The sequence below is a fragment of the Protopterus annectens genome, chromosome 5.part1, assembly GCF_019279795.1.
Source record: "Protopterus annectens isolate FY-2018-M chromosome 5.part1, PAN1.0, whole genome shotgun sequence".
NCBI lineage: Eukaryota > Metazoa > Chordata > Ceratodontiformes > Protopteridae > Protopterus > Protopterus annectens.
The window spans coordinates 644727820-644741024 of NC_056736.1; the positions used below are offsets into that span (position 1 = coordinate 644727820).

At 44.0% G+C, this 13205-nt stretch overlaps 1 protein-coding gene across 1 annotated transcript in view; it reads left to right on the forward strand.

Moving 5' to 3' along the window:
* Nucleotides 1–13205, forward strand: part of LOC122803579 (proteasome maturation protein) — a 234670-nt gene that overhangs the window by 130397 nt on the left and 91068 nt on the right. Inside the window, exon 4 of the mRNA XM_044073265.1 lies at nucleotides 12883–12984. Coding sequence (XP_043929200.1) covers nucleotides 12883–12984 — 102 coding nt within the window. The remainder of the gene's footprint in view (nucleotides 1–12882; nucleotides 12985–13205) is intronic.

A 13205-nucleotide genomic window follows, 5' to 3' on the forward strand; every position in this document is an offset into this window, starting at 1 on the left:
TGTAAAGTAGACCCATTTTCACTACCCGTTCTTGCTTAATCTCTCTCCCAGATTACAGGCTACAAAGACTAAGGATCCAGCTCTGAGTGATACTCTGCCACGACATGGTTTCAGCTCGAGAGGTCCTGCAGCTGTTAGGTTCAATGTCAGCATCAATATCAATAGTCTCCTTTGCAAGGCTTCACATGAGACTCCTACATTGGCTTTTATTAACTCAGTGGTATTCAAACCATCATCCTTTGTCTTTATAGATTTGAGTAGCGAATTGATGCAAGCAAGACCTAACTTGGTGGATGAAGTCAGAGACAGAACTGTGGAGCCGACCCTTCCACCCCTCTCAGCCCAGCGCCACTATGACCATGGACGCTTCCCTGATGGGCATTTTCAGGGAATGACCGTCCAAGGCACATGGTCTGATAAAGAGGCCAATCTGCATATAAACATTCTAGAACTGAGGGCAGTGCTTTTGGCATTGCAAGCATTCCAGTCTGCCCTTCCTTCGGGAACAATTGCTATCCAATCAGAGCACGTCAGTAGTATGTCAACAAACAAGGAGGAGCCAAGTCCTACCCCCTATGTTGAGAGGCCATAAGAGTTTGGCAATGGGCGATAGCTTCCATCCGCTTTCTGATAGCAGCATGTATCCGGGGAATTCCAGTGTGATTGCAGACAAGTTGAGCAGATGCTTTCTACTGCCTCACGAGTGGTCCCTCAACTCTAACATAGCAGCAAAGATATTCAGCCATTGGGGCCAGCCTTGCTGTGACCTATTCGCCTCCCCGTCCAAGTCAAATGCAGCAACTACTTTGCCCTAATTCCCCCGCAGAAGAGTCCCTTGAGGGACGCTCTAATCCACGATTGGCTCACGGGACTTCTATATGTTTACCCCCCCCCCATCCCTCTCATTCCTCAATTTGTGAAGAAAGCTCTTCGGTTGAAAAGCAAAGTGATCCTCATAGCACCTTGTTGGCCTCAACAGGTATGGTTCCCCTTTCTCCTGCCTCACCTACTTTGCCGACCGTGAATCCTGGATCCAACTCCATATCTGATTTCTCACCCCCAGGGGTTGACCCACCTGAACTTGACCAGTCTCAAGTTTACAGCTTGGCTTCTCAACTTCCAATGATTGCCAGGCATTGTAATCTCTCTTCTCCAGTACGTGACCATATCCTGGCTTTGCATAAACCGTCCATCAGGAAACTTTATGTTGACAAATGTAAAAGATTTTCAATTTGGTCTAGACAGAGAAAACTAGATCCATACTCAGCACCAGTCTCTGCCATACTACAGTACTTATCAAACTTCTTTGAAGAGGGTGCCACAGCATCAACTATACAAGTTCATTTAACTGCCATTTCAAACTTTCATAATGGTTTTGGGGACTCCTAAATTTCACATTGCCAAAGCAAAACCTTTTTGAAAGGAGTCTGTCACTCCGGACCTCCAATTAAGCAGCCCATAGAACCATGGAGTCTCACACTAGTCTTAAAATCTTTAACACGGCCTCCCTTTGAGCCTGCAGCCACTTGTGACATCAAGTTTCTGTCTTGGAAATCTCTCTTTCTGGTGGCCATTACATCGGCCAGATGCATTTCCGAGCTCCATGCTCTTTGTATGAAGCGTCCTTATTTGATTTTCCATAAGGACAGAGTATCACTCCGGACCAATCCTTCCTTCCTTCCCAAAGTAATTTCTGAGTTCTCTATTAATCAGACTATTGACCTACCATTCTTCTTTCCCAAATTTTCAAACAAAGGAGAATATTGATTACATTTACTTGACGACAGCGGAGATTTTACTTAGGACAAAAACAATCCGCAGATCAGACCAGTTATTTATATCCTTCTCTGGTCCTAAAATGGGAAAGTCATTTTCTAAGGTGACCCTATCTAAATGGCTTAGAGACTCTGTAAATTTCATTTATCATCACGAGAAAAAATCTACACCACAGAAAGTCAAAACTCACTCCACCAGATCAGTGGCAGCTTCTGTAGCATTCCACTCTAGAGCTTCCATGGACATCTGTGCAGCAGCTACATGGGCTACTCCTCATACCTTTATCACTCATTACAAATTGGATCTAGTCTCCCGAGGAAGAGCTTCTTTTGGCTCAGTGGTGCTCAGGAATATTCTTCCATAAGGACCGCCCAAGCGACACAAGGTAGCTGGGGACTCTGTCCGGGCAGTGATGAATGGAATGAAGATTAACAACATCAGATAAAGAAGTTCTGTCTTACCATAATGTTCCATTTGTGCTGTTGATCTTCATCCATTTATCATGTCCCACCCTCCTTCCCCCTCCTAGAGGCTTCTGGGGGATACTTTGGGTCCAACTCCTGAATTAGGGTTCTTGCTCCGAGACTGCCTCTGCTTTACTAATTACGGGCAAATTCAATCTGAGGTAACAGCAAGCTGGGTACTATGGGTAAAAGCTTAGCTTGAGAGTTTTTTTGCTGGCGCGAGCTTGGCATAAGGCCAACTCTGTTCCGAGGATGGAACCGATAACCCATTAATGATGAATGGATGAAGATCAACAACACAGATGGTACGTTATATTAAGACATAACTTCTTTTTTTTTTATACTCCCCTGTTGAGCCAATTCTTGGATCGACTAGGGTCGGCTGTTTATTAATGAATTTTCAGATATTGGAACTAGTTGCCCACTTCAGGCTGGGAGTGGTACAACTGTTGGCTCAGATATACGTACTTTTGATGACAGTGGAAGAATTGATTCCAATGCTTTTGTCACCACTTTTACCAATGATAGTAAAAGGATTCTAAGAACTATACAAAAAAAACTGGGAAATCATTTCATGAGATAAGGAGGCGAGTCGTATTTTGGGTCCTTGTCCTTAAATAAGGATTGGTGTGATACACTAACTTTTAATAAGACCAGATTAAAAGGTAAAATGAAAAAGTGTGGTATGTGTAACCAGTGTAGGTGTATAATAGAATCTGATCATAATGTTAGGGGATAGATGTATTAGTATTCCTGGGCAAGGTGTGGTATATGCTGCAAAGTGTTTTGAGTCGTTCTGCCTATTATGTAGGAAAAACGGAACGTAAAATTAAGCAGTGGATATATGAACACACGTACGACATCACTGAAAAGAAAACTCTAATGCTTTATTTAGACATGTTGAGCAGTTTAATGACCATTCCTTTGGCTTTGTTATATTAGAACATGTAAAGGTGAATCCCAGGGGGAGGTCCTTGGAATGTTTCATTAGAAAATAGGGAATATTGGTGACAAACTTTTCTTAATGCCTCTGTACCACTTGGTATAAATGATGATTTCCTTCTATTCCTATGTTGCAGTATTCTTGGTGTGGAATTTCCTTCCCTCAGGCGACCCGTACGTTGGCTCCTATACAAAAGCATCAGCTTGGCTGTTGCAGCTGCGTGGAGTGTCACACGTAGGGCTATAAACCAGGTACCCTATGAGTGACATCCGCATGCACAATCCTCAGAACTTTTCGCCGCAGACAACTTCGCATCATACAATCACTCTCCAGACTTCGGATTGACTATAGATAAGTAACCCATTGGGTTTTTTCCATTTCTAATATTTTTCCGATCTTTCGCATTGCTTAGGCTTGGTTGTTGTAGCTTTCAGCCGATGTCAAGTAAAAAGGGAAAGTGCCAATGTGGGCGCCAGATTCCCCATAAGGACGCCCATGACAAATGCGTTTTCTGCTTAGGCCAGGAACACGACCATAACACGACCATAACGCCTGCCCTATTTGTAAATCTTTTGTGCCCAAGACCTTACGTAGCCGTTTGGCAGCTCTAAACCTTTACTTAGAAAACCAGAACCTCAAATGACTGGCTCTCAGGATGGATCCTGCTTCGGAGGCCGTCCAAGAATCTCCGCTTAAGAAGGCCAAGATGCCTAGGCCTTCATCGCCTGCCGCTTCGCACCTGGACGCCCCGCCAACTACCGGTATAGGTGTTGAGCGTTCAGTGGATCAGTCGCCTCCATCGACCTCCCTCACGGAGGCTGCTGCATAGCCGATGTCCGGCACATCCACGGAGCTTTCTCAGACACCAGGGGAACCAAATTTGGGGGTTCCTTCGGCTGGGATCCAGACCTCGGATATAGCCGCTGCCATACCCAGCTCTAGACAGACTCCAACTAAAAAGAAGCAGAAAACTAAACATTTTTCACCTGCTTCTGAAACCCCTTCAGACTGGGAGGCCTTCACATCCTCTCTTATGCAGGCCTTTATGGCCCTTAGGCCTTCGTCCTCACCCACAACTACATTGTCTCTGTTAAGCCCTAGGCCTACCTCTGCTTCTTCTATTCGTATGGCCCCCCCTCCCTGAGGAAGAAGAACATGAACCTACCTACTCTTCCCCGGATGAATCCCATCTCTTATGCATCCCAGATTGCTTCTCCCAAGGAATATTACTCTCCTGATGAGGATTTTGTGGAAGGGGATTCTCCTCCTGAAGACATTACATTTGGTGAAACCATTACCAAAATGAAAGACTACTTCAAATGGGGTACTTCCCAGATGACAGAAACCCAAAAAAGATGCTTTGAACTGCTGCAAGTGGAGTCCCCCTCTCCTTCATCTGTTCCCCCTGTTCTTCCTGCATACTTGGATGCATTCACTGCAGCTTCTAGAACCCCTGACTCTCAGCCCCCTGCACCTAAGCACCCAGACCACTTCTACAAGGTGCCAGAGGAACAAAAATTCCGCCTTTAGCAGACCCAGCAATGATTGCCACTGCACCTGATAAACGGTCTATGTTGCTACTTTCTGCCTCCCATTTCCCACGGATAAAGTTAGCAAATCCATGGATAGGATAGGCAAGAAGGTGTACACTTCCTCCACATTGGCCTTCAGAGCCATTAACTATCAAACGCACATGACCAAGTATGCCCTGGACTTAGTATCCCAAGCCACCTCTGTGTTGACTTCTATTCCTGACAGTCCCATTAAAATGGATATCTCCTTCAAATTATCCTTAGCACTGCAAGTGGCTAAGATGCAGCTACAATGCTGCAGAAGCCTCTGCTCGCACTGCAGCATCAGCATCTGTCCTTAGGAAATATTCTTGGCTTAGACTACAAAATCTGCCAGAGGACTTCAAGTCCAAAATCTTGGATGCTCCCTTGGATCACAACTTCCTCTTTGGAAAGCAATCTGCAGACCTGTTTAAGAATCTGCAAGAAAAAAGCAGAGTTACAGGACATTAAACATCTCTTGGTATCCCCTATACCCAAATTTTATAGGAACTACCCGCTAAGACTACCTTTGTTAGGCGTAACCCGCATTCTGCTGCCTCCTCCTCCAGACCCAGAAGAGGAACTAGAAGACATTCCTCATCCAGGCCCACTGGCCCACCTCCTCAACCTAGACAGACAGGGGAGGTCCCAATAATGAGTGACTGCCTTGCTCATATGCCCCTCTCAGCTCGCCTTACCCTCTGTTTCCCCTTCTGGCAGAAAATCACCACAGACCAATGGGTATTAACCATTATTCAGAAAGGATACTTCCTATCCGGGAAACAAATCCCTCCCTGGATAGGCATTCCATTTCCCCCCAAAAAACAATGCCATCTCCTTCCACAAATTCTGTCAGACCTGCAACAACAAGGCACAATAGACCGCGTTCCCACAGGGCAAGAAGGAAAGGGATTCTACTCCCATCTGTTCCTGGTCCCTCGAAAGGACGGCCCCTGGAGACCCATTTTGGATCTCTCCTTCGTAAACCTTTACCTGCAGGTACCATCCTTCAAAATGCCGTCACTTCCCACTCTCTTGCCCCTCATAACCTCAAATGCTTTCGCGGTCACCTTGGACCTAAAAGATGCCTACCTGCACATACCTGTCAGGACCTCAGACAGACGTTTCCTGCATTTCTCTGGAACATCCTCACACTTCCAATTTACGGCCTTGCCCTTTGGCTTATCTACTGCCCTAAGAGTGTTTACAAAGTGCCTAGCCCTAGCCATTGCCTTGTGCAGGACCCAAGGAATCCAGATTTACCTATATCTGGACGACATCCTAATCCTGGCACAGTCAGAAGATTCCCTCTTAAGAAATCTACATTTTACTATGTCCCTTCTACAAAGCCTAGGGTTCACCCCAAACCTCAAGAAGTCCTCCCTGAACTCGGACAAGGACAAGATAATTCCTATGTTGCAGACTCAATACAGACAGAACAAAAGCCTTTCTCCCACAGGACAAGGTTCTATCTCTAACTTCCCACTTCCAGGAAGTCTTGTTCTCCCAGGCAGTCACTGCAAGGCATTTCCTTCTTCTCCTGGGATTGATGGCAGAACCATCTCCCATGCTACCATTGGCCAGAATGCATATGCGAAAACTGCAATGGCACCTCAAAAATGTCTGGTCACAATACCAGAATCACTTGGAACAAGTTATCCCCCTTCTTCCCTGTTTAAAGAAGGAAATCGTTTGGTGGATCAAACAAGTACAACTAAACCCGGGCCTTCCACTACAACCCCCTCACCCCACACAAATATTGCATACAAATGCCTCATATTCAGGTTGGGGAGCCACCTTGCACTCTTTACAGAGTCCAAGCCCAGTGGCAACCTCCCATGAATACGAAACACATCAATGTAAAGGAGATGATAGCAGTTCTTTTAGCTCTTCAGACCTTCCTACCCCTACTGCTACCAGGTCCTCTTCTGATAGTGACCGACAATACCACTGTAATGTGGTACATCAACAAACAGGGAGGTACCAAGGCATACCAATTGTACAGGCTAGTCCTAATAATTTGGGACCTAGCATCCCAGCACAACATATCCCTGCAAGCCAGCTACATCCCTTCGCAGGACAGCAAGCAAGCAGACCTCCTGAGCAGAACATCTCTCCACAACATGAATGGATGCTGGACAGGACAGTCTTTCTAGACATAGTCCACTGGTGGGGCACTCCACAAGTAGACCTGTTTGCCTCCCCCCAGAACAGGCAACTGCAGACCTCCTGCACAAAGACTTACCCCCCCCCCCAAGCATGGAGAGTAGACGCCTACAGTTTCAGCTGGGAGGAAAAGTTCCTGTACGCCTCCCTCCCCTTCTCTCTGATTCAGAAAGTCCTTCTGAAAATCGGGAAGGACAAACCAAAAATCTTGCTAGTGACTCCCTACTGGCCAAAGCAGCACTGGTTCCCCATTCTGTACAATTTAGCCAAGGGCAATCACTGCAAGTTACCCCACAAGGTGGACCTTCTGGCACAAGACAAAGGAACTCTCCTACACCCACACTTGCAAATGCTATCCCTGACTCTGTGGGTGATAAATCACTAACCCATTCAGACACCACTATTCAGAGGAGTGCTTTCAGTCCTGAGGGAGGCCAGGAACCCACTACTAGAAAATCATACCTTGCTAAATGGAAAAGATTTACTCAGTGGTGGCTGGGACAGGAAAGGGACCCTTATGAGGCTGACACCCCCCCATAGTCCTCTCATATATGTGTCGAATAGACTTTCCTATTCATCAGTGAAAGTGCACCTCTCCGCATTATCAGCCTGCTTGCCTCTAGATCCTCCCTTGTTAGCCAGGCTACATGTGAAACTCTTCCTTAAAGGCATCTTACACATCAGACCACCTAAGAAGCCTATCCCTCCTCCATGGGGCATGAACTTTATCCTGGAAAAACTCACCCAGCCCCCTTTCGAACCGGCTAATACAGCTTCTCTACATTTTTGTACTTGGAAAATAGTACTGTTAGTGGCTATTACCTCTGCCAGAAGGGTTTTCGAGCTAGAAGCTTTAATGGCATGCTCACCTTACACCATTTTTCATAGGGACAGGGTCACTCTGAGAACTAACCCTTCCTTCATGCCTAAGGTAGTAAGTGACTTATCTCTAAACCAATCCATTCACCTACCCAGTTTTTTCCCCTCTCCCACTAACCAAGGAGAGAGGATACTTCACTCCCTAGATGTCCACAGGCAACTGAGATTTTACCTGGACAAGACTAAAGACATTAGGAAATCCAAACCATTCTTTGTATCTTTCCACCCCAGGGCATTGGGCAAGGCAGTCACCAAACAGACCATTGCATTATGGATTAGAAAGGCAATCGTTTTCTGCTACTCACACCACGGAAAAACCCTTCCAGTTGGGGTTAAGGCACACTCCACAAGAGCAGTGACCACTTCAAGGCCTTCCAAAAAGGCATGGACACAGCTTCCATTATGGAAGCAGCTACATGGTCCACTATACACACTTTCACCAAACATTACAAACTGGACTAAATTTCCAAAGCACGCGCAGGATTTGCCAGGGCAATCCTACAAGGCTTTCTGGAATCATCTTCTGCATCCGCCACCCTTACATCAAACTAAGCTGTGGTACTCTTCCACACCAAGAATACTGCAACATAGGAATAGAAGGACATAGAATAGTTGTGTAAAATCGTACCATAACCATAGATGTCCTTCTCTTCCATGTTGCAGTATTCCTTCCCACCCACCATTCCCCCTCACAGACCCTACCAGTCTAACTGCTCCCTGATGCCTCTCTCCATTACAGAAGAGACTCAGGGCATTATACAGGTCAACTTTGGCAGCCTATCCTGTTGTGCCATCTACTTTATCTGCTTAGCTTCAAGTTCTGAGGATTGTGCGTGCAGACGTTGCACATAGAGTCCCTGGTTTATGGCCCTACGTGTGATCTTCCACGCAGCTGCAACAGCCAAGCTGAAGCTTTTGTATAGGAGCCGACGTACGGGTCGCCTAAGAGCAGGAAATCCCACACCAAGAATACTGCAACATGGAAGAGAAGGACATCTATGGTTATGATAAGATTTTACACAACTATTCTTTATCTCTATGTCTAGTGTTTTAAAAATGAAAGTTTTTAACAGATGAAATGTGTTGAAAATGGGGTTTTCTTTTTGTTTATGGTTGTTAGGTTGGGTTGGGAGGCTGCTGGTATTGGAAAATGTAATTAATTAATAGGAAACCACAACCCAAGCTGCGGAAGCCCTTACAAATGCCTTCTATGAACACCTCCAGGACTGCATGGATCAGGCAATCCCAAATAAAACCAAGACTCTTTCCACAAAGGGCAAACGTCCAGTCTGGTGGACCCCAGCCATTAACAAACTTTACAATAAGAGGAGAAAGCTATTACATGATAGAACAAAATCCATAAAAGGGAAGTCACCCCTGATCATTATTAGTAAAAAATTACGAGCACTCATAAAATCAACTAAGGCCAATTTTGAGAGAAAAATTGCCATGGATTCAAAGGACAATCATAAGGCCTTTTTCAGCTATGTTAGGAACCTGGGTGGAAACTCACAGATATGCTCAGAATTAGTCCAAAATGATACAAAATCACTGAACCCACAGACATTGCCAACATACTGGCAGACAGGTTCAGTGCAAACTTCACCCCTCTCCCCTAAAGGAGAGATAACTATCCCAGCCGAGTGTAGCCTCCCGGACATCTCAAATGCGCAGGTGAAAGCTGCTCTCTAAAGCTAAAACACAGCATCAATGGGACCGGATGGTGTCCCCGGCTGTGTGCTACACGAGCTAAATGAGGAATTAAACCCGCACATAAGGCAGCTGTTTAATCTCAGCCTTACCACAGGATACGTGCCCAAGGAGTGGCGACGGCAACTGTGGTCCCACTCCACAAAGGTGGCGCCTCACGGACCCTGGTAATTACCCCCATAAGCTTAACAAGTCTAGTCTGCAAAGCTATGGAGAGGATCATAATGGAGCTCATAAACAAAGATATAGGGGACTTGCAGACATTGGACCCGACCCAGTTTGGCTTTGTCAAGGGAAGATCATGCCTTTTGAACTTGGTCGACTTCTTGAAATAGTCACCAAGGCCATTGAGGAGGAAAGGCAGTCCATACAGCCTACCTTGACCTTGCAAGGCTTTCGACACAATACCCCACTCGGTATTGTAGAAAAACTTACCAGCTTAAATGTAAACCCATATGTCACAAGATGGGTTGCAAACTGGCTTAAGGACAGAACCCACAGGGTTAGAGTTGCTGGCGCTGTGTCAGACTCCAAGCCGGTCACAAGTGGTGTCCCACAGGGCTCGGTCCTTGGCCCCCTATTGTTTGGCATCTACTTCTCAGAAGTACAGGCCAACATGGGAGGACTTTGGCTGACAAAGTTTGCAGATGACTGCAAACTGGGCCATAGTGGAAAGTGCATCGGACACTGATATCCTTCAGAAGGGACTCACAGAAACAGATAGCTGGTGCCAGAGCCATGGCCTGAAGTTAAACGCCAAAAAATGTATAGTCATACCCTTCGGGAAAAACAAGGTAACCCCAAGCTACCATATAGGTGGCAATCCACTAAGCACAGAAGAGGTTATCAGGGACCTGGGGACCCAGGTTGACAGTGGCCTTTCTTTGACACTCACATTGCTAAAGTGGTTAGAAAGACCTTCTACATTGCCCACCTGATCATGAAGGGATTCACATCTAGATCTAGTGAGGTCATTGTTCCCCTGTACTCTTCACTTATCAGACCAATGATCGAGTACAATGCCCCATTCGGGATGTATCTCACCCGACATCTGCAGCAATTGGAGAGGCCCCAAAAGTTCCTCACCAAAAGGATAAAGGGACTCCAAAATCTGTCATATGCTGCCAGATTGAAGAAACTCCAGCTCTATTCAGTCGCATACCGTCTGCTCAGAGGTGACATGTGCCTGACATACAAGGCCATGTCCAACCCGGAATTAATGGACATGCTCCACCTCAAAAAATCCAAATCCACCAAAACCACTAGAGCAAGCGACTTAAACCTTAGCACGGATATAAATAGGACGTGCTGGAGGGATAGATTTATCACTCAGAGACTCCCTATGCTGTGGAATAAAATCCCGGTCCATGTGAGGCAGAGCACCTCGCTGACTCTGTTCAAGAGAAGTCTAGACCTGTGGATGGGAGATCGTAGGTTTACCCCGGGAATCATCTCTGGGTCACTGCTGGACAGAGGCACAACAAACTAATGGGCACAGTATTTTTTCATATAAGGGGTGGCGTAAGCCACAATAATTTGGGCTAGGCTTATAAATGCCTTAGGGCAGATAGCCTAGTATAAACCTATGAACCTAATTAACTATTTTATGAGATGTGAATTACACAATTGTTTTAATTGTCTAATTTTTATATAGAAGATCATGTGATAAAGTCTTTTGTGTCTGAAGACAGTCGGATTTTGCCGAATGAAAGTGCTTACTATTATATTAAAAGTTTGTTCCTAAGAGCTGCATGGCTTTTATATATCTAGCTATCCTACAGTGTGCACACTGCTAACGGGTTCTAGCCCCTTCCACTAAAACTAAATTGGTATAACTTTGTTTCCACCCAATATTTACTTTAACAATAATAGCATATCCTGCAAATAAGCATTAGGAAAACATATTACTTAAGCACCCAGCAACCTGTTGCTAACTTTAAAATCTTATCCTAGATGGAAGGTCTAAAAAAAGTACACTTGTGTTACAGACCCTAGAAAAAAATACCTGTGTACAAGTCTTCTAACTTAAATTAAGCTTAGTAAGACCGTTTTTATCTCCATATACTGTTTGACCTAGTGTCTGCTGCCTTTTTTTTTTTTTTTTTTTTTAACCATCAGAAACATTGGTACAAAACTACAGAGGTTAATCTACCACAAGCATGGCTTCAAAGAAAACTAAAGAGGCATCTGCTAAATAACTAGTTGTGCATATGCACTACCCCAGAATAACCCCCAACATCATACTCAACCTAAACTCCACCTTCAAAGCTGCTCTGTATTTATTTAACCTTTCTGCACCCTAATCATACGCAGGTAAATTTATATTTCTGTCATTAAGAAATCTCACTGTATATTCTCCCACAACTGTCATTTACACTACCCTACTGTGTACCTGCTTCTTCTCCTACAAAACTTCCATATCCCATTTAAGTACCACTGTCTTTATTTTCTCTACTTCAGGTCTGTACAAGCTCTGTAACTCAATCTACCTACCTAATGTTTCGTATCACTACTTGTCCTCTTTTAAGTTCTACTTCCTGCTAAATTCATTGCTGCCTTTGCTATCCTTCTCTCAACTGATAAGCACTTGACATAATACATACACTGTCTCTCTGTGTAATTTCTCTGTACCCAAATATATCATGGTGAAAAAAAGTATTTCCTTAAATTAATAAGCTGAAGCATTTTATATAACGAGTTCTTAATGTGTTTACATAATTGTGTTTTCATGTAAACTCAGTATATTTCAAAAAATGTCTTTTTTGTCTTTAAACTTGCCTAATATGTGTAGCTTTCCCCCGGGCCTCCTCTGAAAATGGGATAAAACCCAGTCAGAACTTCATGGTAAACAGAGAAATAAATGTGAAGCGCATGTTTTTTGGGACAGTCAACCACTGTGACATGCATTGCACAACATTAATCATTCAGCATTTATCTTAAAATCAATGAATACAGAAATACCTCCAGCCCCAGTAAATAAAACAAAACTCTCTGTACTAAAAAGGTAATGCATATAAACAGTTGAACAAGCCAGAAAATGTGTAAAAGCACATTCGGCTAATGAAAGAATTCACTTGTATCAGAATTTCTTCCAAAGCATAATGAAAACTTGTTTCCACAGAGCAGATTTTTATAAAGAAGTAGGAGTGTAAGAATATCCTTCATTTTTGATCTAATGGCCTGTTTTTCCTTAGCTAGTATTGCTGTGTGATGGTGACAACATGCAGACAATATTGTCAGTATTATCTTGTGACATTGGCTACCAGGTGGCAGGAAGCTGCATCGTACTGTATGTGAATGCTTCATATTTTAACAACCACAACAGAAATGTGTAGTGTGTAAGTTAATATTGTGCATTGTCCTCATTTTTTTGTGTGCATTTTTGTTGTAGTTTCAACTTAATCAAGACAGAATGACTTTTGCTTCTTTAAGAAATATTCAAGGACTTCATGCGCCACTAAAGCTGCAAATGGAATACAAAGCTGTAAAACAGGCAAGTTTATTGGCTTTTGTTTATTTTTTAACATTTGGAGTCCATTTTAAAAAATATGGGCAATTATTGAACATGTTATAAATCAGAATAAACTAAATTTTCCTTTGCTTTCTAAAGTGGCTATCATCAAAGTGAATATATTACCCAAGTTATTATTTAATTTTAATTCAGTCAGTCTAACAATCAGTCAACATTTTTTCTCAAAATATCCATACTAAACT